The sequence below is a fragment of the Olea europaea genome, unplaced genomic scaffold (genome assembly GCF_002742605.1).
Source record: "Olea europaea var. sylvestris unplaced genomic scaffold, O_europaea_v1 scaffold1975, whole genome shotgun sequence".
Classification (NCBI taxonomy): domain Eukaryota; kingdom Viridiplantae; phylum Streptophyta; class Magnoliopsida; order Lamiales; family Oleaceae; genus Olea; species Olea europaea.
The window spans coordinates 60,996-85,325 of NW_019237607.1; the positions used below are offsets into that span (position 1 = coordinate 60,996).

At 41.1% G+C, this 24,330-nt stretch overlaps 2 protein-coding genes across 2 annotated transcripts; one reads left to right on the top strand and one right to left on the bottom strand.

Moving 5' to 3' along the window:
* Window positions 1-7,585: 7,585 nt before the first annotated feature.
* LOC111379359 (probable galacturonosyltransferase-like 3) lies at window positions 7,586-9,291 on the top strand. The gene has a single exon (XM_023002717.1). It carries the CDS (start codon window positions 7,868-7,870, stop codon window positions 8,906-8,908), a length of 1,041 nt encoding a protein of 346 aa, XP_022858485.1. The 5' UTR covers window positions 7,586-7,867; the 3' UTR covers window positions 8,909-9,291.
* A 12,155-nt stretch (window positions 9,292-21,446) lies between these two features.
* Window positions 21,447-23,771, bottom strand: LOC111379357 (adventurous-gliding motility protein Z-like). The gene is made up of 6 exons (XM_023002715.1): window positions 23,502-23,771; window positions 23,108-23,207; window positions 22,887-23,030; window positions 21,962-22,815; window positions 21,666-21,868; window positions 21,447-21,612 (listed from the first exon to the last, which is right to left on the bottom strand). Exons 1-6 carry the CDS (start codon window positions 23,769-23,771, stop codon window positions 21,447-21,449), a joined length of 1,737 nt encoding a protein of 578 aa, XP_022858483.1.
* Between the last annotated feature and the right edge of the window lie 559 nt (window positions 23,772-24,330).

Here is a 24,330-nt window from a genome sequence, read left to right on the forward strand (position 1 = left end):
AAATCTGTCAAAAATCGATAAAATCGGATCGCTTACACCCCTAGCACCCACCACTCTATATGCTAGTGCTTGCAAAATCTAGTGGGATATCAGCACAAATTGAAATTATACCAATATTTTATTTTTAAAAATAAATGAAAGGATAAAAAAACTACTCAAATTTCAATGGAGGCTAAGGATCCAACCTCCCTCCGCCATTACTTGCTCCCTTATCCGGCACAAATATAAAGTCAAGAAACCCGAAAGGTTGAAGACCACTAGGGCAAGAAACTAATGTTAAAAGCCAAAATAAGTCGGAAATTCACTATGCAAAATTTTCGTTAAATTTAGCCTCACAAACTATAGAGATATATGGCATGGAGATCCACAAACCACAATGCAATCAAGGGCGGACCCACTTGAGGCCGAGTAGGGTCGGCCGCCCCCCACTCGATTTTCAAATTTTTTATTTTTCTTGAGGTTTTTTCAAATTTTTCAGGTTTTTTCCTATGATTTTTTGATTTTGTCCCCACTAAATTTTCATTCTGGATCCGCCCCTTATGCAATCTTTCTTTTAAATTTAGCCACACATGCCATAGAGATATGGACATAGACAAGTTAATTTAATCCTTGATTGACAAATTTTTTGAGATATAAGTTGTTAGATTTTTATAAAATGCTTGATTTAGAAAATAAAAAAATAAAATAATATATTTATTAATTTAAAATCTGGAAAGAAAGAAAAACAAACAAACAAATAAATGTACGTAATCTTAAATAGTATATTCCACCCTCTCACGCAACATGATATCAATGTAGGACAAAAAGTTATTATAGAAAATTAATATAGTTTGGAATCTTCCTATTTATTCTTAACCTATGCATAATTTTAAACTGAGGAACTTATCCTATTATAATCGGGATGCATTGCATTGCAGGATAATGACATTCCTACATACAATTCAGTGTACGCAAGGATATCCCCAAAAAGAACTCTTTATTCATAGAAAATATTGTATTGCATTTCATGGATTTGCTATCCTTGACGTTTTTTAAAATATAATTTTACTCCTTAATTTTTCAATTTGACCCTTATGTTATTGACAACGCATAGAATCGGAGCCTAAAATTTATCAACCTTAATATCAAAAAACCATTGTTGGCATCATACCTAAATTATTGTACTAAATGAAGCCAAGGATGTCACGGGGCTTTAGCAGCAGTATTGGGATAAAAAAGTGAACTGACTGAAACTAATCATTCCATTGTTTTTTGTTTTAATATTTGTACATCTTGTATGAATAAGAAAATCAAATTGGACACGAGAAATAATTGACTCTTACAAAGGTGCGGTTGAAATGGGAGTGTGTTGTCACTCCACACGTGATTAACAAAGATTTTAGACTATTGAATGAAAGACTAATGTTGACCACAAAAAATGTGCCAACAAAATTCCAATTTCATCCCCTCCACACAAGTATCACATGTACATTGGAATACCCTGTTATGAGGCCAAGGCCACCAATCGAGAAAAGGGTCCGACAATCATTTGCACTTCGACAATCAAGTCAACGAGCGGATGAAATATAGAGAGTGCTGGAAACGAGAGAGAGGGTTATATATATATATATGGGTTAAGTGTTGCCAATGGGCTGAGTTCCAAGCCCATGACGAGGCTTCTTGATTTAATAGGCCCAGTCCAATTGAATAGTCAATGTCACGTCGGCAATATTTGTTATGGTCACTCACATCTCAGAAGCTTGACTGAATTCCCCAAGAAGATGAAGAAGCCATTGGATTAACAGTTAAAAATTTAAAATACTTATGAGATTAAACATAAATCACCAAAGAAAGGTGACTATGAATCGCAAAAAAATTGAAGGAAGGAGTGAAGAAATATGATGAGCGGGAGTAGATTTGGACACTGTGATTAACATAGGCAAAAGTGTTTTTTGCCCAAAATTATCGCCTTTTATAGGTAGAGGCATTCAATCCCCTCTGTTGGATGGTGAATCAGACCATCAAACCGTTAATTCAAAATTCAATTTGAACAGCCCACCATATCTGTCGTTCTTCTTCTACGACCTATATCACATTGTCTGCATCACACACTCCATGACGTCTCAATCCTGTAAAAACATGCCTGCAACAGTCATAATTTCTCATTAAATGCAACGATGGTTGTGTGTATTGGAAAGTGAAGAGCCTTTGTTGTCATTTCTTGAAAATTAAGGGCGCCTCGAGCTCCTAACACATCCATTCACCTGCCTACTCATAATTATTGCTTACAACTTCGTTCAAATTAATGAAGCAAACCACTTCAGCCTCGACATATGCAACTTCGACAAGATTTCAAATATATATAATAGCAAGCTACCTCGATTAAATGGACCTCAGCTCTACTTCAACGACTATTATTTAACCACCTCCACAAAAATTTTCATTCCAATATAACATGAAACTCCATGTATTACATAAATGACCATACATAGACTTAGGGGATTACTGTTACGCTTCGTATCCGAAACTCCCAATGGAAGCCACGTCGATCCCCAGGGAAAGCCATGTCGAAGCCACATGAAGGCAATACATCTAACAATTCGGCAAGGTCAAAATAATGAAAAGAAAAAAGCTCTATCTCTATCCAAAGTTCTTTGTCGAAGGCTCGAAGCACTCTTTCATCTGATCGAACCTTTGCCCATCCAAATGAATTTTCACATTGTGAATTTTGAATTACATGAATCTATAATTATTATATATGAATTTATTCATATTCATGTATATAAAAATTTTAATGGGTGTTTAAATTTATATATTAACAATTAATTTTTATGTATCAAATGTAATATAAAAAGATTGCTCATTTATAGTATTTTAGCATTACAAAAAATTGGAATCATAGAAATTGAGTTTTGAGAGTACAATTTCATTCTCTTAAATTTCTATGTTAAATTTTATTTTCTTTAAATTTGTCCGAAACTCATCAAATTCTCCAATAAATTGGTACCAGTTATTATTTTTACATTACTTATAAAGTATTTTAGAATAACGTGCAATGCACGTTCAATTTTGACCAATATATATAAAATGTGAGTCCAATAAAATATGTTGTCAATAACAATATTTGATTAACTAAAAATCTTAAAAATAAAATAAAATAAACAAACAAATAAATATAATGTAATCTTAAAAAGTAAATTCCACCCTCTCCCACGCAACATGATATCAATGTAGGACAAGAAGCTATTATAGAAAATTAAGCTCAGTTTGATTCTTATTTTTATCAAAATACATTTTTTTCTCTATTTTTTTAACAATACATTATTCATTAAAATAATATTCTAATGTAAATAAATAAATAAATTTCTTACTTTGACTTGTAACAGTATAGTTTGGAATCTTCCTATTCATTCTTAATCTATGCATAATTTAAAGTGAGGAATTTGTCCTATTATAATTGGGATGCAATGCATTGCAAGATAGACAATGCTATATGTACAAAAAATTTTTACACAATTCTTTACTCACTACTTACAATAGGGGTGGGATCACAAGACGTCATTTTTTAAATACATGGGAGTCCACACATTATGTGAGAAGGAGTGACAAATTTTGTCAACCATAATTTGTACATATATATATTTATCCTTATAGGATAACGACATTCCTACGTACAATTCAGTGTACGCAAGGATATCCCCCAAAAGATTCATTGCATTTCATGACTTTTCTATCCTTGACGTTTTTTTAAAAGGAAAAAGCCTTAAGTACGGGGAATTCCTTACCGAACTCATAGAGATGCAGATGTGGTGAAATCAAATTCGCTTGTTTTTTTGTGTTTTTTCCATCTTCTAATGATTTCATGTCATGTATTGTCTGTCAAATTTTTTTATTAAAATTTTCTGTATCTATAGCATTATTGTTTTTTAAAATATAATTTTACTCCTTAATTTTTCATTTTGACCCCCATATTATTGACAATACACACTGAATCGGTGCCTAAAATTTATCCAAAGTTTGAAAAAGAAAAAATGCTATGAATACTAGTTTAGAAATGTACATATTGACATTAAATCTCCTACTGGAATTCCGTTGCGGCAAACTTATTTTTAAATATGTATATCGTTGAGTAAATATATGAATATATCTAAAAGTAATGTTATTCGTAATCGCTTATTGTGGTAGTCGTCTTACGTGGCATACACATGACAGATGGTTATTTGATGCATTAATGTGGTAATTTTTTTTATTCACTAATGTATCAAATAACCACCTGCTATGTGTATGTCACGTAGGGCGATTGCCGCAGCGAGCGACTGCAAATAACATTATTCTATATCTAATGAGCACATCCGAACTTGGTCGTATTGTGAATTTCTTTTTTAGTAATGCTATTCGTAGTCGCTCACTGCGGTAGTTGCCCTACGTGACATACATATGGCAGGTGATTATTTGATGCATTAATATTGTAGTTTTTTTATTCATTAATACATCAAATACCCACATGTCATATGTATGCCATGTAGAGCGATTGTCGCAGTGAGCGACTGTAAATAGCATTATTCTTTCTTTTTTCATGATGTTGAAGTAGATACGTACATCAATAACTAGATGCAATGAATATACCGTATTTTATTGAATATAATTGACATTAATTGTTATAATGGCAGTATTATTCTTAGCCCCCATTTGAGTCTCATTATTTCTCATTACATTAAATTAAATTTTTTTTTCTCTTACTTTTAACTATGCAATCTTCAATAAAATATTATCACACGTAAATCAAAAATTTTTCAATCACTTATTTTTCAAAAAAGATACTATTCATATCATTATAATTTACAAATAATGGGGCTCAAATGGCCCCTTAATTAAGGCGCATGGGGCAGGTCTAAAAATTAAATTTCTCCATTTGTTCACACCTACCCTAACTCGGTGGGTTGTATTGGGATTTGAAAGCAAAAATTGCACAATCCAACTTCTTATCCTAATCATAAGACCGTTGCCTTTTCAAAACTTTCTTATTTACGAAGGATTAGCTTAATTAAGCCGCCATTCTTGGTAATGGAAAATATTGGCCGTCGTTACAGTAATTCGTATGAATACTGACCTCTGATTGGCTGTGTACGGTCAAGAATGCGTCGTTGCATAGACTGTCCGTGCAACCAATAGCACATGATTTTTCTTCTCGTCATTAAAGAAGTCACAGACTAAAGACGCGGTATTCCAGCCTGGCTTCATCATTCTCAATTGAAACGTCTGGTCCCACCATAAAAAGTCTGAAATACCAAAGCTGCCCCTAGAGCAATATTCAGTAATTAACAAATTTTATTTTTAACTTTTATTAAACGAAATCTAAGGAAATTATTGTTTATTTTAATATTTGAGTATTTTACTCGAAAGTTCCTTGAATTTAACATGTAGAATATATCATCATAAATAAGTCGAAAAATGATAAATAGTATAAATAATTTTGATTGCATAATTGTAAAAATGACACGAAAGTGTAAACTTTGTTTAATAAAAAAATTATTAATACATAATTATTTGAATAAAAACTAAAAAATTTGAATGTGTTTAGATTGTAAAGTTTATAACTCTTATCAACGCGTGTATGCTCATTTTAATTATTGACTAATTGAATATCAGAATTGACAAATACAAATTTAAGATTTATAATGAAGGTTACACGAACATTTGAAAACCGTAATATCTACGGTTATCATGTGAGAGTCATTTCTAACTAAAATTTAAACAATTCAAATTCCTGATATGTTTGATAAATGTAAACTTTTGATTTGTCAAAAAAAATATTAGATTTGTATTAAGAAAAAAAAAGGTCTATGTACATCTACAGTTAATGTATCAAAATCAATTCTAACTAAAATTTTCAATATTATGAATTATTGACAAAAACGACAAATATAAACTTATGACTTGTAACAATATTAGTTACATATTAAGAAATTACACATATATGAATATTTTTATTGTTAACGTGTCAAATTCATTTCATTAAAATCTTAGGCTATGTTTGATTGCACCCCAATTTCATGAAAAATGGTAATCAAATTCCATCTTTCTAATTTATTTATTTGATTGACAAAATTTTCCTTAGAATTCGAATTCCACATTTTATGCCACCTAAGCTAATTTTCATGTTTTCCTTGAAAAATTGGAATTCTCGGTTACTGTAATATATATATATATATTTTTTTTTTGTTGGTAATGAAAACAAATTTTAAGAATTATTAAAAAAAATATTTCCCTTTAAATAGCAATTTTCATGTAAAATAAAGTTAAACGAACAACAAAAGATAGATGATTTTATTGAATTTTTTATTTTTTTTTTGTTGGCAATGGAAACAAATTTTATCTCCAATACCAATAAAATCTATCCCTTTAATTGAAAATTTTCATGTAAACAAAGTCAAACGGAGATAAAAAAAAAATTTTATTTCAACATTTTTTACATGGAAACTTATCTCAATCAAATACAATAATTTACAATTTTCAGGAAAATAATTTCTAGACAATTCAATTCCTTCGAATTCATTTTAATTCAATTCTATCTTTGCAATCAAACGGACCCTCCTTATAAGATTTGATAAAATTTATCATTGAAATTAAAAGGTTGAATTTATTGATTTTGACTTCAAATTTCTAAGTTTTCGAAAACATGCACTAAATTTGCAATAAACAAAAACTATTTCACGCTTCTAAATTTTTTTTTATCGTAAAATGGTAAGAAATTTGGTGTCGAGTTGGGCATAAATGTCATTTCAGACTGATTTTCCATGTCAGAGTCACAATCCAGTATTCTATTATTCCATTCATGGGTCAGACGAGACCACACCTTACTAACACATAGAAAGGACTCATAAATCCATTCGTTCAATTTTATTGATCAACTAACGGTCAAATGGACGATTTTCATCCATTTGAACCCTCGGTGCATATTTTTGAAAGGTTTAGGACTGTGGGTGGCACAAATTAAAGGTTTAGGCAAAGTCTGCTAATAAACGAAAGGTTTGGTACCGTGGCTGCAATTTTCCCTTTATTTATTTATTTATTTGATTGACAAAATTTTCCTTAGAATTCGAATTCCACATTTTATGCCACCTAAGCTAATTTTCATGTTTTCCTTGAAAAATTGGAATTCTCGGTTACTGTAATATATATATATATATTTTTTTTTTGTTGGTAATGAAAACAAATTTTAAGAATTATTAAAAAAATATTTCCCTTTAAATAGCAATTTTCATGTAAAATAAAGTTAAACGAATAACAAAAGATAGATGATTTTATTGAAATTTTTATTTTTTTTGTGTTGGCAATGGAAATAAATTTTATCCCCAATACCGGTAAAATCTATCCCTTTAATTGAAAATTTTCATGTAAACAAAGTCAAACGAAGATAAAAAAAAAAATTTTACTTCAACATTTTTTAAATGAAAAATTATCTCAATCAAACACAATAATTTACAATTCTCAGGAAAACAATTTCTAAGTAATTCAATTTTTTGGAATTCTTTTTCAATTCAATTCCATCTTTACAATCAAACGGACCCTCCTTATAAGATTTGATAAAATTTATCATTGAAATTAAAAGGTTGAATTTATTGATTTTGACTTCAAATTTCTAAGTTTTCGAAAACATGCACTAAATTTGCAATAAACAAAAACTATTTCACGCTTCTAAATTTTTTTTTATCGTAAAATGGTAAGAAATTTGGTGTCGAGTTGGGCATAAATGTCATTTCAGACTGATTTTCCATGTCAGAGTCACAATCCAGTATTCTATTATTCCATTCATGGGTCATACGAGACCACACCTTACTAACCCATAGAAAGGACTCATAAATCCATTCGCCCTCAATTAGCCATCATGCCACCAAACCTCCACCTCCTTGCCGCCGCCGGAATCACCGTCCTTCTCCTCGTTGCGCCCAGTTCCGCCGCTAAAAACCCACAATTCAGGGAAGCACCTGCATTCCGCAACGGCAAGGAATGCTCAAAATCCCAATGGTCAAACAAAGACGCAGTGCACGACAACGCCACCATTCATATAGCCATGACCCTCGATTACTCCACCCCCTACCTGCGCGGCTCAGTCGCCGGTGTTTTGTCGGTGCTCCAGCATTCCACCTGTCCTGAAAACACCGTCTTCCATTTCCTTGCTACACTGCACCACCACCCACACCTCCGCCGCACCATTACCACCACATTTCCTTACCTTAATTTCCACCTCTACCCCTTCAACCCCACCACCGTCAATCACCTCATCTCCTTCTCCATCCGCCGGGCCCTCGATCAGCCCCTCAACTACGCCCGCATCTACCTACCTGACCTCCTCCCCCCAGCCGTCACCCGCATTATCTACCTTGACTCCGACCTCATAGTCATTGACGATATTGCAAAACTCTGGCGAATCAATCTTAACTCTCGCGTCTTAGGTGCCCCCGAATATTGCCATGCTAATTTCAGCCATTACTTCACGTCAAGGTTCTGGAAAAGTCCTCCATTTTCCACAGTATTCAAAGGCCGTAACCCATGTTATTTCAACACCGGCGTGATGGTAATTGATTTGACAAAATGGAGAGCTCACGGGTACACAGAAAAACTCGAGTACTGGATGAGAATTCAAAAGAGGTACAGAATCTACGAATTGGGTTCATTGCCTCCATTTTTACTAGTTTTCGCCGGGAATGTTGAAGGAGTAGAGCACCGGTGGAATCAGCACGGACTCGGCGGCGATAATCTTGAAGGTTTGTGCAGGGATTTGCATCCGGGTCCGGTGAGTTTACTCCACTGGAGTGGAAAAGGGAAGCCATGGTTGAGATTGGATGCTAAGAAGGCTTGCACTTTGGATTATCTTTGGGCGCCGTATGATTTGTTCCGCCATGAATATTTGTTTTCAGATTGTTGAATGCATTACGGAGGATCATAGCCCAAGATGAATAATTGAGAGGTCAGAGGTGAGTTGGAGACAGACAGTAGTGAAGTGAAGTGAAAGGACAAATTTTGTGGATGAATATTATGACGTGGGAAGGATGCCAAAAAAAAACGAGTTTTACAGCTGGCCTTGGTGTATATTTATATATATATATAAATTTTGCTGTCTCAAAGGGTGGTGGTGGGCCGCCGTGAGAGGTGGTGGATTTTGGTGGCTTGTGTAATTATCTAGTTTTTGTGGAAGTGGTTGGATTCGTAAAGATTCTCGTGTTTCTGTCAAGGGGGTCCTGTTTTCTGGGTTGGGCATAGAGCAGGTACTTATGTTGTGTATTTACTAGGGACCTTTTTGTATTATTAGTTGGAAGAAAATGAATTTCAGGGAATTGAATTGTCTAAAACTTATGTTTCCTGAAAATTGTTAATTAAATGTGTTTGATTGATATAATTTTTCACCTGAAATATGTTTAAATTTTGGATCTTTTGGCATTCTTTTATTCTTGCTTTTCTTGAAAATTGTCAATTAAAGGGATAAGTTTTTTACAATTGTAGATAAATTTTTTTTCTCATTGCTGAAAAAAAAAAAAAAAAAAAAAGGGAAGAAGTTAGAAATCATTTTCTCACCAAAACCAATTTTTCCTTAAAAAGTTATAAAAGAGAGTCACGTGGGGTGGAAAATGGAAAACCAATTCTATGGAATTTGTTTGCAATCAAATACCCAATTTTGGATGGAAATGGAAAATGTTTTCCATTTTCCATAAAAAGAAGGGCCTAAACTAAAAGAACAAAAAAGAAAGCACCCCTATCTTCATCATCTTCCCCATTTCCACCCTCGCCCTTACCCTCACTCTCCAACCAAACCATAATCCAATGCCACCAACCGCTACCATCAAACTCACAGCCACCCAAAAACCAAAATCACCTCCACTAAATCAAACCATCACCTTCCACTTCTAAACTCCAACACCGCCTCCACTAAATCGAACCCAAAAGTTACACGAGTTCCAGAAGATCTACTTGAGTGATCCTTACCTATTTCTCATATCCAATGGTGTACATGGTTTTTGTTTTCTCGTTCATAAAATCCATTTTGACCAATTCTGTGATCTCTTAGCAAGATCCAAGCTAAGAGCCATGGATTCACAAAGGGGACTCTCTGCACTAAACATAAAGACAGTGCCATTTGGTTTCAAGGAGGGAAAAGTGCATGCGATTATAGCAATAGGTTGATTTGCTAAAGGTTTCAAATAAGGAAAGTGCATCATATTGGTCAGTACTCGCCCGAATTTTTTATGTTGCAGTCGTGGTAGAGATGGTGGTGGTGGGATTCTCCACCTATAATTCTTGTAGAATTGAATTGATTAATTTGAGATACACGAGTTATCGTCTGTCGAGTCAACTGTGGGTTTGGCGGTGGCTATCAGTGGCTTTGGATTGTGTTTAGTTGGATGTTGGGTGGGGGTGGGGTGGAGGTTAGGTTGAGTTGGATTAGTTTGTGTGGTGGCTAGAAGACACGGAAATGGCAGTTTGTCGGTGGTTGAAGACAGTGGAGCGATGGTGATTTTGGGAGGCGGCTAATTAGTTGTAGGTGTGTAGGTTGTGGTGGTGCCGACGGCTATGAGAAGAAAATGAAGTTTGAGTTTGGTTAAGGTGAGGGTTGGTTGTGATGATGGTGTTGACAGCAATGGGAAAAAGAAGAGGAAGATTTTATTTTATTTTTTTAGTTTAATTGTTAATAATATTTGGAAAAGTATAAATATACCATTTTGTCCTTTTTTAGTTTGGTCAAAATTGATTAAATTTTGACTTTTCTAATCAACTGATGGTCAATAGTGAACTCGATCTTTCATATTTTCTCTTTTTGTTATTATATTTTACAAATAAACACTAGACATTAAAATTATCTCTCTCCAAAATTTCACTCTCTGTACATTTCTTCTTCATTCTTTTACAGTAAACTTTAATGGATGATAAATTTAAATAATTTTATAAATACTTTACAATAGATTTAATATAGCTCTAATAGGAAAAAAATGTATTTTTAGTTTAATCTTTTGTAAGAATTCAAAATTTTCATTGATTCAAAATGAACAATCATCAAAATCAAGATTTTCTCAAAAATTATTGACCAGAATTGCTTATAAATATGCATACATTTTTTTAATATATATTGTTGCACGAATTTTTCTTAAGAATTAATTTTTGATCCAAATTTTACAATTTATATTGTGTTTAATAATTTATCTTTTTAGTTCTTATTATCTAATCTCTAGTCTTGGAGTGTTTTTTTTTGTTTGTTTTCTTATTTAATTAATTTATATATTATTAGATTACAAAAATGATAAAGTAATTTTAACTCTGTTTTATCTATTTTTAATTTGACAAGTAGTTTAATACTTCGTTTTAATTAAATTTTTGGGGATAATTGAAGCAGAGGCCCCAAAACTTTTAAAAGTTAGCAAACTTTTTCCGAACTTTTGATTTGTTGCACTGTCACCCCCAACCTTTTGAAATGTTTCAGATGAAGCCTTAATGGATAGAAAATATCCAATTTACCTTTAGTTGATTGAAAAATTAAGTTTGACAACTTTTTTAATATTCTTATAAATGGCAAAATGGTAACTTTCTATTTTTATCACATTAATTAAATAAATAAATTAAAAAATCAAAAATAAAAAAAGATCACAAACACATACACTGTCATCTTCTTCCTCTCCCCTCACCCATCTCCATCTCAAACCCAAAGTCCACCCTACCATCGCCACTGCCATCTCCACATCCATCGCCATCCCAACTTGGCCAATGCGCAAGTTAAAGCGACAAGGAGAGTGAGGGAGATGGAATTGGAAAAGTGCATAGAGAGCCAATTCAAAATGGTGAAGTTCACAAATAGCCAAATCAAAATAGCAATATATCTAAATGGTCAATTGAACTTAACAAGAAGGCTGAAGTTGTTCCCAAGTCTAATTTGAGTTTCATGTTTGGCTTTGTTTAGTCCCCAATTTTGACTGTAGATATTTAATTTAGATTCTGGAGCCTCTACCTATGCCCATGGACAATTTTCTATGAGCACAAAAAATTTCTTGAAAATTCTATTCATGAAGAAAGCCATGATAGATGGAGTAGGAGAAAGAGCTGGGGCTTGGGTTAGGGTTTTGGTCGTCGTTGTAGGAGGTAGGAGAAAGAAGGGGCGCTCAAGGAGAAAGACATGTGTGGACGGAAGGCCCTCTACCGAAACTCCGCCAAAAACATCTTCGTCGGGGGCCTCGACGGCAGCATCTGCGGTTGAGGAGGTGGCAGAAATGGGTGTTTGAAAATGATTGGTTGGGGCTAGAGCTGGGTAGGTTGGGGAAGAAGATACATGCTTTTCCCCCTTTTTCTCAATTTTTAATTTAATTAATTATATATTTAATTTAATAAATAGAAAGTTACTATTTTGTCCTTTATAAGAATATTAATAATGTGGTTAAACTCAATTTTTTGGTCAACTAACGGCAAATTGTATGATTTCCATCCATTGGGCCCTCACCTGAAACGTTTAGAAAGATTGAGGGTGACAATTGTAACAAATCAAATGTTTGGAGAAAGTGCTAACTTTTAAAAGGTTTGAGTCTCTGCTGCAATTATCCTAAATTTTAATGTAAAGAATCGGATCAGATTGAACCAAAATTGGTTGGTTCGAATCCATTAGATTCTGTAGTTAGATATGGAATTCAATAGTTCTATTTCTATGATTTTCATTACTACTTGGTTCGGTTCTCATTTGTATTTGGTTTAGTTCGGTTCTTTTCATAATTGCACTGTGCTTACTCCTAGATTAAATTAAATACAAGGATTTATGACTTATTTATTTGGACATATGAGATGCTGACACACACACACACTAATATTCAATACGAATTATGCTAGATAGGAGCATTATCAATTTAGTAAATACTTCCTTCGTCGTATTTATATAGGATTACTTTTTTTTTTTCAATTATATTCCTGTTTCTTTATTGAGTTTGGTTTGTTTTGTCCATTACTAATATACCCTTATTTAATTTGCATATCATAAACAATGTTTTCACCTAATCTTGAAATTGTACAAATATAAATATTGATATAATAGAAAAGTTATTGACAAAAATTACTTTTTCAATAATATTAAATAAAATTTTTTAATTCGCGTGAAAAATAAAATAAGTCTATATGTTTCTCCAATTGCTAAAAAACCAAAGTTTGCAACGAAGTGCAGGCTACTCTATCCTTGCTTTTTTGTGCTTTGTGAGGAAGATTGAAATATAGAAATTATCTAAATTTTGGCAAAATGTGATGTGATTACGTACATCATTATTTACTCGTTAACATGAACCAATCAGAAGGTACAATGTGGCTATTGCTTGCCAGTCTTTCACACAAAAGAAATGGACTTCTGCTAATGGAGGTTGCTGTATATAATTTTCTTGACCTAGTTTGGCCTCCATTTTTTAAAAATGAAAATGGGTAATAGTTGTTGCGTGTTGTCACACCTGGCCAACCTACCTAGGACAATGGCCCACTCATGGCGATCCACGTGGCATTCCTGCCGAGGTGGCATACAATGTCGAGGTGGGGCTACATCCGAACTACTTTGAGTCGAAGCCCATCTGCCGAGGCTCCCTTCTGTCCGAGGTCCATTGACCGAGGCCTACGAACCGAAGCCCCGCTGCTGGAACCTGTTGAGAGCAGTTGAGGCCCTCAAGTGGAAGTATTATGACAAATGGCAGAAGCCCCGAAGCTGATGCACGAGTTTCTGAACCACAAGGAAACATCCTCCATGGTCACTTCTCCCAAAAGATCGCCTGCACAGATCTTATTCGAATGATTGATGAAACGTTTGTCATAAGCATAAAGGTCAAGTCTTGTCACTAGCATGGAGGCCCTGCACAAGCAATAAGTGCGCCGTAAACTAGCAAGTCAAGTCCCATGCCTAAGAACAGACGTTTGAACTAAGGAGATGAGGCCATGTGCCACTTCATCCAAGGGCTCCCATTCCATATGTATCACTATAAATACCCCCATTGTATAATGTCAAAGGCTAATGCAAGAATCAATACTAGAGACTACATTTACTCAACTCTCTCTCATTTACTTGCAATACACAAATCGAATTCATACGCTTTTACACATACATTAACGAGCACCGGTTGGTAATTATTGTACAATCGGATTACGAACAACCCGCCGGATTCCGAACGTTACCGTCCCGCGTCGTTGGGCTACTCCCATGCCCCTTTGAACCGCTCGTTTTAGACCGTCCACGTGTCTTAGCGTGTCGAACATTCGCCCACGCAAGCGCGGGTGGGATCGGTATCTGTTGGCGCACTTTTTGGGGTCAACAGATTGGCGCCGTCTGTGGAAAACCATACCATAACCACGAGCAACCTTGTGGTAAAAGCTTACTGAAAAACATTTGGGCAACCCCCCTTAAAAAAGGATCTGTTCTTGAAAAAGAGCAGGAGGAACCCCTACCACTTGGAGAAATCTAGGTTTGATAAAGGAAAAAAATGAGTTCTAACGAAGATACTCCCCCAAGGAGGGTAAGAGAAAATACGAATGTGCCTCCACAGCCTGCTGTCCCAGCAGCTCGGCAGAGGCTCCACCACCACCAAAGAAGAGGTGGGATATAGCCAACCAAAAACTATCGAGGGAAATGGCTACCATGGCAGCCAACATGAGGGATATAGCCAACCAAAACTTGGCCATGAGGGAGCTCATGGCCCAGATACAAGGCCAAGGAGGTTTTCCCATTCCTCCATATGCCCCCCATGGGCACTATCAGCAAGAGGACGAGGTCCAAAGTGATAGGGCTGCCTCGCCAGACTATGGCCGAGGTGAAAGCCCATTCGAGAGGGAAGTGGGAGTTGACATTTTCTCCAACTATGCATCTGGCCGACCCTCCGAGGTCCAAATGTGCCCTGATAACTTTCCACCTCCATATGAGCAAGACCCAAGACAGAGGAGAGCAGGAAGTATTTTTGACAGAATCAGCCATGCCGAACCAAGACCCAGTCAACAGCAGGCTCAGCAGCCTCGGACGAGGCCGCAGCCTCCACCTCCGATGCCCCAGCAGCCGGAGAGAAGGCACGAAAATGCCCCCCGCGCTGTCCCGCCTAGAAGTAGGCCGCAAATGAGGGAGGAAGAGGCTAGGAACCGGCTCGGACCCTCTCACCAACAACCGAGGTACGAGGCCGAAGACTACGATTCTGATGAGCAACAGAGGTCCTGTGACTTGGACGATGATGATGAGAACCTGCCGTTCTCAAGAGACCTGAGAAATGCCCAGGTCCCGGGCCACTATGTCATGCCAAAAATACCAAAGTATGATGGGAGAGGTGACCCAGAAAAGTATCTCAACGCTTACAAAACTCACATAAGTCTGAGGGGCGCCACCCCAGCCGTAAAGTGCAGACCATTCCATTTAACCCTCAATGGAGCGGCTGAAATCTGGTATATTAGGCTACCATCTGGAAGCATCCGAAGCTGGCCCGAGTTCAAAACTACCTTCTTGAAGAGGTTCGCAGTGACCAAGGAAGGAGAGGCCCCCATTCAGCGTCTTCAAGACATGAGACAGGCACACGGCGAGTCCTTGAAAAGTTTCCTATCCCGCTTCACCGACGAGATGACCTACTGTGTACAAGTCACCGACAGAGAGGCACTATCTGCATTGAGATGAGGATTGAACATGAACACCCTATTCTGGAGAGATGTGCAGAATCAAGACCCAACCACCTATGACGCCCTACTAGAGATGATGAGAAGGGAGATAATCAATGAAGAATTGATTGAGCATAGGAACAGGGCAAGCAGAGGCCTCCCACCTCCTCAAAGACAGCGAGGTCGGGGACCAACCTCCCACCTCATGGACTACTAGATGAATCGAGCCGAAAATGAGAACTCTGGCCAAGCCCTGGCCACTACAACTCTGAACGAGGTGCCAACCTTGGCGTATGAGGATGTCAACCCAACCGCTGACCCACATCAGATACAGGCCCAGCAGGGACCCCGTAGAGGGAGAGGCCGAGGCCGAGGCCGAGGGTTTGCACCTAGAAATAGGTCCAATCCAAACCTCCCTGGATACTGTTTGCACCATAGGTCCTACGGGCACTACACCGCGGATTGCAGAGATTATGCACACCGCCCCCGGCAGGAACCAGCCACGAAAAGACATAACTCGTCCCAGGTGAACAGGCCCCCGCCTAGGCAAGACAACCGACATGGGCGTGAGGCGACCGTTCCTCGACAAAGGGATGTCTCCCCAAGACGAAGAGAGCAAGACACAGAGAGGCCCAGGGAAGGGCGTAGACACCGAAGAAATAGGCAAGCTCAAGATGATACCCCTATCCACGAGATAGATACCATATTTGGAGGCCCTTATGTTGGCGGTAAAACACGGAACGCCAAAAGAAATTATGCTAGGGAGGCTAAGCACCCCCCTCTGACAAGCTACATTGTGGATAGTAGCTCTCGAAGGAACCAAGCACCACCCATTGTCTTCACCCAAGAAGACGCCGAAGGAGTTCATTACCCCCACTGCGATGCGCTGGTGGTGAGGGCTGTCATAGCCCGAATGGGCTCAAACGAATGTTAGTCGACAATGGTAGCTCCGTCAACATCTTATTCGGGTCCGCCTTTGACAAGATGATATTGGACCATCAGTTGACGCCCACCACCACTCCGTTGTACGGATTTACCGGAGATAGCATTACTCCTAGAGGAAAGATAACACTGGCAGTGGAGATGGGAGAATCTCCCCAAACTACGATGAACTTCATGGAATTCCTCGTAGTTGACAGCCGGTCGGCTTACCACGGAGTCTTGGACAGACCGGCCCTAAAGGAATTGGGAGCAGTCACCTCCATCCACCACCTATGCATGAAATTTCCAACAGAAAATGGGGTAGCAACGGTGAAGGGCGACCAGAGAGGTTCGAGAGAGTGCTATCTAAGCTCCATTAAGAAGGTAGAGCCCCGGGACATCCATGTGATCATAGCTGATGTGGTCATGGCAGATGTCCCAGGTGACGCTCCCACTGACCAGGAAGACGTTGATATGATTGACGCACCGCTGAACCAGGAGGTGCTGGTCGTTGATGAGATCGACCCCCGCATAATGGAACATGAGCCTCAAGCATCCCCCGTAGAGGAACTTGAGAGCTTCTCAGCCGACCCTCGAGACCCGTCTAAGGTGTTGAAAATAGGCAGGGGCTTATCCAACATTTTAAGAGAAAAGATCAAGGACTTCCTAGGCAAGAACCTTGACGTCTTCGCCTGGAGACATGAGGACATGGTAGGCATAGACCCCAAGGTCAGCTGCCACCACTTGAAAATCGATCCTAATTTCGCCCCGCATAGACAAAAAAGGAGAGCCCTCAATCCAGAGAGGTATGAGGCCCTAAAGGAAGAGGTTCAGAAGCTCATCCAAAATGGTTTCATCAGGGAGGCCACTTATCCGAAGGGGGTCTCCAACCCGATCTTGGTTAAGAAACACAATGGCAAATGGAGAGTATGCATCGACTTTACCAACCTTAATAGAGCTTGCCCGAAAGATAGCTTTCCGCTTCCAAGAATTGACCAATTGGTGGATTCCACGGTCGGGCACGAGTTGTTGAGCTTCATGGATGCATACTCCGGCTACAACCAGATCCCCATGCACCCGGCCGATGAGGAGCACACCTCTTTCATCACGGACCGATGTCTCTATTGCTATAGAATGATGCCTTTCGGGTTGAAAAATGCCGGAGCAACTTACCAAAGACTCGTGAACAAAATGTTTACCGACCTCATTGGCAAGACAATGGAAGTTTACGTGGATGACATGCTGGTAAAGAGCCTAGAAGCAGAGAACCACATAGTGCACCTCAACGACACCTTCCAAATACTGAGAAGGTACAGGATGAGGCTCAACCCTTGAAATGTGCCTTTGGGGTGGCTTCCGGCAAGTTCTTGGGGTACCTGGTCAACCAGCGAGGAATTGAAGCAAATCCCAAGAAGATTGAGGCTCTGTGCCAGATGAGGTCCCCTCAAAAGCCAAAGGAGGTGCAAAGCTTAACTGGACGAGTGGCAGCACTTAGTCGCTTCGTCTCCGAAGCAACTGACAAGTGCCTCCCATTTTTCAAAGTGCTCAAGGCTGGGAAGAAATTCCAATGGACTGAGGAATGTGAAGAGGCCTTCCAAGGACTGAAAAGGCACTTGGGGCAGGCCCCTCTCCTTTCCAAGCCGAAGCCCGATGACATCTTGCAACTATATCTCGCCGTCTCCAATGACGCCATCAGTTCGGTTTTGATTCGAGAAGAAGGGCCCACCCAACTTCCCGTCTACTATACGAGTAAAGCGCTCCTATCGCCGGAGACCCGATACCCCGATATGGAGAAGCTTGCTTTGGCCTTAATCACGGCCTCAAGGAAATTGAGACCCTACTTCCAAGCTCATACCATCCACGTACTTACAAATTTTCCCCTGAGGCAAGTACTCCAGAAACCCGATGCCTCGGGAAGATTGTTGAAATGGGCAGTGGAACTAAGTGAATTTGACATTGTGTTCAAAGCAAGGGTAGCCATCAAAGGGCAAGCTTTAGCAGACTTCGTTGCTGAATTCGCCAACCTACCCGAGGTGGATGAAATCATGGAATCCGTCGAACCTCCCACGTGGAGCCTCTTCGTCGATGGCTCGGTTGGGGACGTCGACTCAGGTGCCGGGGTTGTCCTCATCAGTCCTGAGGGTCACAAACTCACCTCGGCCGTGAGGTTCAGATTCAAAGCCACCAACAATGTTGCAGAGTATGAAGCACTCCTTGCAGGCCTCAGACTGGCCAAGGAAATGCAAGTAAAGATGCTACTCGTCAATAGCGACTCCCAGCTGGTTGTTAGCCAAGTCAGTGGTAATTTCTCAGCCAAAGACAGAACAATGGCCTCCTATCTGAAAATGGTGATGAGCCTCATCCCATCCTTTGAAAAGTTCGAATTAACCCAGATTCCCCGCATCGAAAATGCCATGCGGATGCACTCTCGAAGCTGGCTAGTAGCAAAGACTCAGAGCTACTCACTGTAGTGCCTATTGAGCACCTCCTACTGCCTTCTACCGAGGCCCCTAATGTCATGTGGGTCGGTGGAACTCCCACCTGGATGCAACCAATTATAGCATATCTGAAAGACCGGGTGCTACCCACCAACAAGAATGAGGCTTACAAGATGAGAAGGAGGTCAGCCCATTTCCTCTTCATCGATGACATTCTCTACAAGAGAAGTTTCTCCTCTCCACTCTTACGATGCGTCGGAGGAGAAGAGGCTACATACATACTAAGAGAAGTCCACGAGGGAGTGTGCGGCAACCACTCTGGAGGCCTATCTCTGACACAAAAAATACTGAGGCAAGGATACTACTGGCCTACCCTGAAACGGGATGCCTTCGAATTTGTGCGAAAATGTGACAAGTACCAACGATTCTCTCTCGTTCAAAGACGACCATCACAGGATTTGACTAGGGTCTCCAGCCCCTGGTCTTTCTCAAAGTGGGGTGTGGACCTCATAGGCCCTCTACCAAAGGGTAGAGGAGGCGCAAGTTTTACAATTGTGGCCATTGATTACTTCACGAAGTGGGTTGAAGCTGAACCACCGGCAAAAATCACAGAAGCAAACACCTCCAAGTTCCTATGGAAGTATATCATTTGCCGGTTCGGAATTCCCTACTCGATCGTCTCAGACAATGGTAGGCAATTCGATAACAAGAAGGTTAGAGAACTGTGTGAAGATCTTGGCATAAAGAAGCACTTCTCTACACCTCACCACCCACAAGCTAATGGCCAAGTCGAAGCCGTAAATAAGACAATCAAGCACGTCCTGAAAAGGAGGCTTGATGTGTCCAAGGGAGCTTGGGTTGATGAGCTGCCCCAAGTACTTTGGGCAATCCGAACCACCACCAGGACCCCAACCAGCGAGACCCCTTTCCTCATGGCTTTTGGGACTGAGGCGATGAGCCTCGTGGAGGTCGGACTTCCATCTCCACGGCGTTTGCACTTCAGCGAAGTGACCAACGACGAGCTCCTGAGGCTAGACCTCGATTTCGTTGAAGAAAGGAGGGACGACTCCCAGCTGAAGCTAGGCACCTACCAAAGGAAGATGACAAGGTACTTCAACTCCAAAGTCAAGAAGAAGTCTTTCCGAATCAACAATCTTGTGCTCAGGAGGGTCTTCCCACCTTCAAAAGAACCCGGTTCCGGCTCCCTGGGGCCGAACTGGGAAGGTCCATACAAGATCAGAGAAGAAATCCGACCTGGAATCTACTGGATTAAAGACATGGACGGCAAGGCACAACCCCGTCCATGGAACATTGAACACCTCAGAATCTTTTATCAATGAATTGTATCATGCTGGATGACTTTCCCAGCCTTTGTAATATTTTCATGGCTCAATAAAAAACGTTGATTAAATCGTCATACTGCGTCGTCACCTCAGAGGAGAGGGTCGGGACCCACCTCTGGGCCACCTCGCTTGGACTCCGAGGCGCTAGCACATGCCTCCCTTTTGGCCTTGCTGGAAGCCAAGGGGAGAAGCCTCAACATGACTGTACCATTCACCATGTCTGGGATGCGTCGTCACCTCGGAGGAGAGGCTCGGGACCCACCTCTGGGCCACCTAGCTTGGACTCCGAGGCGCTAGCACATGCCTCCCTTTTGGCCTTGCTGAAAGCCAAGGGGAGAAGCCTCAACATGGCTATACCATCCACCATGTCTGGGATGAGTCGTCACCTCGGAGGAAAGGCTCGGGACCCACCTCTGGGCCACCTCGCTTGGACTCCGAGGCGCTAGCACATGCCTCCCTTTTGGCCTTGCTGAAAGTCAAGGGGAGAAGCCTCAACATGGCTGCACCATCCACCATGTCTGGGATGCGTCGTCACCTCGGAGGAGAGGCTCGGGACCCACCTCTGGGCCACCTCGCTTGGACTCCGAGGCGCTAGCACATGCCTCCCTTTGGCCTTGCTGAATGCCAAGGGAAGAAGCCACAACCTTAAGTCCGAGGCTCCAACAGTTATGTTCATTTGCTTAAGTCCGAGGCTCTTATGTTCATTTGCTTTAGTCCGAGGCTCCAACAGTTCATCTCCTTAAGTTATGTTCATTTGCTTAAGTCCGAGGCTCTTATGTTCATTTGCTTTAGTCCGAGGCTCCAACAGTTCATCTCCTTAAGTTATGTTCATTTGCTTAAGTCTGAGGCTCCAACAGTTCACCTCCTTAAGTTATGTTCATTTGCTTAAGTTCGAGGCTCTTATGTTCATTTACTTTAGTCCGAGGCTTATACAGTTGACTGATTAATGCAAGGGAGCCAAGTTAAAGTTATTTAGTACGTGCTCTAATCAACTTCTAGTTCGCTTGTTTAATGAGGCACAAAAACTTGGATAAAGAACAACAATTAGTGGAGAAAAACATTATATTAATATTCAAAAGGAATTACAAAGGAGGGCCTCTGGCCATTACACAAAGTACTGAAAAGGAAACCTAATCTAAGCCTGGCTAGATGGAGGAGGCGCCTCAGCACTTGGGGGTTCGGCAACTTGGGCATCAGTAGTTGCTTCTTCTGCCTCAGCGCTTGGGGCTTTAGCATCAACTGCCTTGTCACCTTGCACCTCCTTAGCTGGGGTCTGAGGAACCTCATCCACAAATTCGGACCTAAGTTGTGCCAGGTCCAAGTTGGGATAAAGCTCCTCTGCCCTCTCCAGCACTCGGCATAGGCGAAGTTCCTCCAGTACGCGCTGAAGCTTTTGTACTCCTCTGTGGTGTGGAAGTTGGCGATGTATGCCTTCACCGCCTCTTCCGCTGCAGTTCGAGCCTCTTCTCTGGCAACCGAGGCGTCGTTCATGTACCACTTCACCTGGCCTTCAAGAAACTGATAAGCATCTCGAGTACCGGCCAAGGAGAGATTCGCCTGCTCAAGAGCCTCAGCAGTCACCTTTTGGTGCTCATTGGAGACCTCCACCTTCTTCGTCAAGGAGGCCACCTCGCACTGTGACTCATATACTTCCCTCTTTAAGGCCTCAATTTGGGCCAAAGCAGACTCGAGCTTCGCCGCTTCTTCAACCCTCTGTGCTTTTGCTCCTTCGGCCTCGGCCTTAGCAGCTTTGACCTCCTCTGCAAGGGAGGCAACCTTCTCCTCCGAGGCGTGAGTCCTTGTCTGAAATTCACTTAACGCCTCCCTGCATTCGAGCGCGAGGCCAAAAGTCCGGGCGCTTTGGCTCACCAGTGCCCTCGTGAGGTTGGTAGCATCATAAGACGAGGCATGAAGCTGCCACTTTTCTGTCCAGAACTTATAAAAGCTCTCGGTGGCACTTCTAATTTCCTCAGGGAAAGCCTCCACCAAGGCTGGGGCCAGCTCATCCTCCCTCCCAGCTAGGAAGTTTGGAGACTTCCCATTCTCCCGAACCGGCTTCCCCTTCGCCGCCTCCTCTTCGGCAGCTTCTGCAGCTCGCCTGGCAGCCTCTTCTCTGGCCTCTTCAGCCTCTACCTCTCTTACCATCTCCATTTTGATGGCCTTAGAGGCTGCCGCAAGGAGCTTCGGCTCACCAGTTTGTTCTGCCCTATGGGACACTGAAGTCCCAAACTTGCCAGCTGAGCTAGAGATGTGCACCAGCTTCCTCTTCTTAGTTTCCTCAGAGACTTTCTCCTTGTCCCGAGGCTCCTTAGGCTTTTCTGGCCTCTGAGTAGATGCCTCCTCCAAGGCCCTGGGAGTACAGTCCTTCGACAGGCGCTCAACCCTGCCTCGAACTTCCTTTGCTCCACTGGACCCAGGCTTCAGGGGCCTCGCCTTCGCAGTAGAAGTGGCCTTCAAGATGGAGGCCATGTCTGGAACTGGGTACTCCCTCTTCTTGAGTTTGTCTGCACAACGTAGATTATCATCAGCATAAGAAACATTCAGGATAAAAACATCAAGTGTTGGGGCCCCATACCTCTGGATGCCATCAGCTCGAAGTCCAAGAAGTATCTGCTTCTATCAATCAGGTGATCGAAGTGCCGAAGCTTCAGAGGCCTCTTGTAGATGTCCTCTATCACCTCAAATTCCTCCCTGCTAAGCTCGAACCTCGTACTACTATCTGCAAAGACAAACCTCCAACAGTTAGACGAATAAACATTCTAGTTTCAAAACACAAGCAGAGGTTGGGAGACTCACGAGCTTCGTAGTACTGGGTCGGCACTGTGCATAATAGGGCTCTGTCACCCTCCACCGCCTGCCATTTACCTCGCATCCAGAACCAGGACTCCTTCCACCCCTTAATAGATGAAGGAAGTCCCATCACAAAGGGTGCGTGAGCCCCCCAAGGCGTGAGGTAGTACCACCCCCTCGACTCCTTCCCAATTACCCGGGGCTGGAACAGGGTCATGAAGACATGAAGAGGCATGTCCTCCCCAAATGAAACTTCCTTCTACAGGAAGTAGGAGCCGACCAACTGGCTCCACCCGTTCGGCAGAACCTGGGTCGGGGACAGCATGAATTTCCTAAGCACCGCCCTAAAGAAGGGGTGCAAAGGAAGACGCATACCTGCTTTGAACAGGTATTCACTCACGGCCACGCATCCGAGCCTCGGATAGCAGGCCCACTCGTTCGGTTCGGGAACTAACATCTCTATGTTATGAGGCACACTGTACCTTTCCCTAAGTTCCCCCAACCTCTTCCCCGTCATGTTCGAGGGCACTTTAGAAGCCCCCCACTCCTGGGTATAATCCACAGCCTCCTCGGCCATGGCGTACCTATCCACCTCGGCCGTCCCCCCATGACCTACCCCATGACCTAAAGACGCCACTGTAACAAGCTCCCTACCCGAAGTGGACTCCATTTTTTCAGAACAAAGATAATAACAACTGTTTTTAATGCAAACAATACCTAGAGGAGTTCAACACAAATGGAGACTGGTCGGAATCTAATCGCAGACAACCTCGACGTCGAAAAATGGGAGATTTGAGAGAATTCGAGAACGCAAAGTGTTCAAAAATCCTGGAAAATGGGATTTTCTCGCCTTTTATAAAGGTCCAAAATGAACCCCACCCGTTAGATCACAACTCAGTCAATCCGAGCCCTCCATTTCAGATCCAATCCGAGGCGTTGAATTTAAACAGTTTTTTAAATCCTACGCCTCCGATCTATGCGTGCCTCCCACGCACCTCTCCAACACGTCTGCTTCTAGAAACGCCAGCTGCCCTCATAATTACACTTTAATTCGACGGTGCCACCACCTTGGAAGTCATAACGGTTCAGCTACCTTTCCTCGAAAACAAGCACAAAACATCAAATCATTGGCTTAACGACCAACGCACAATCATTACCGTTCAGCAACAAGCCTCGCAGGTTCGGTTCCTCAACCACCTCGGCTTCCTCTTCATCTTTCAGCAACAAGC

Bases quoted from the DNA above. Each gene is read 5' to 3' on its own strand.
- LOC111379359 (XM_023002717.1), top strand. From the start codon at position 7,868: ATGCCACCAAACCTCCACCTCCTTGCCGCCGCCGGAATCACCGTCCTT.
- LOC111379357 (XM_023002715.1), bottom strand. From the start codon at position 23,771: ATGGAGTCCACTTCGGGTAGGGAGCTTGTTACAGTGGCGTCTTTAGGT. The intron at 23,031-23,107 runs GTGAGTCTCCCA...TTGTCTTTGCAG, and splicing joins GACCCAGTACTACGAAGCTC to ATAGTAGTACGAGGTTCGAG. The intron at 21,613-21,665 runs GTGCTGGAGAGG...GGCACAACTTAG, and splicing joins AGGAACTTCGCCTATGCCGA to GTCCGAATTTGTGGATGAGG.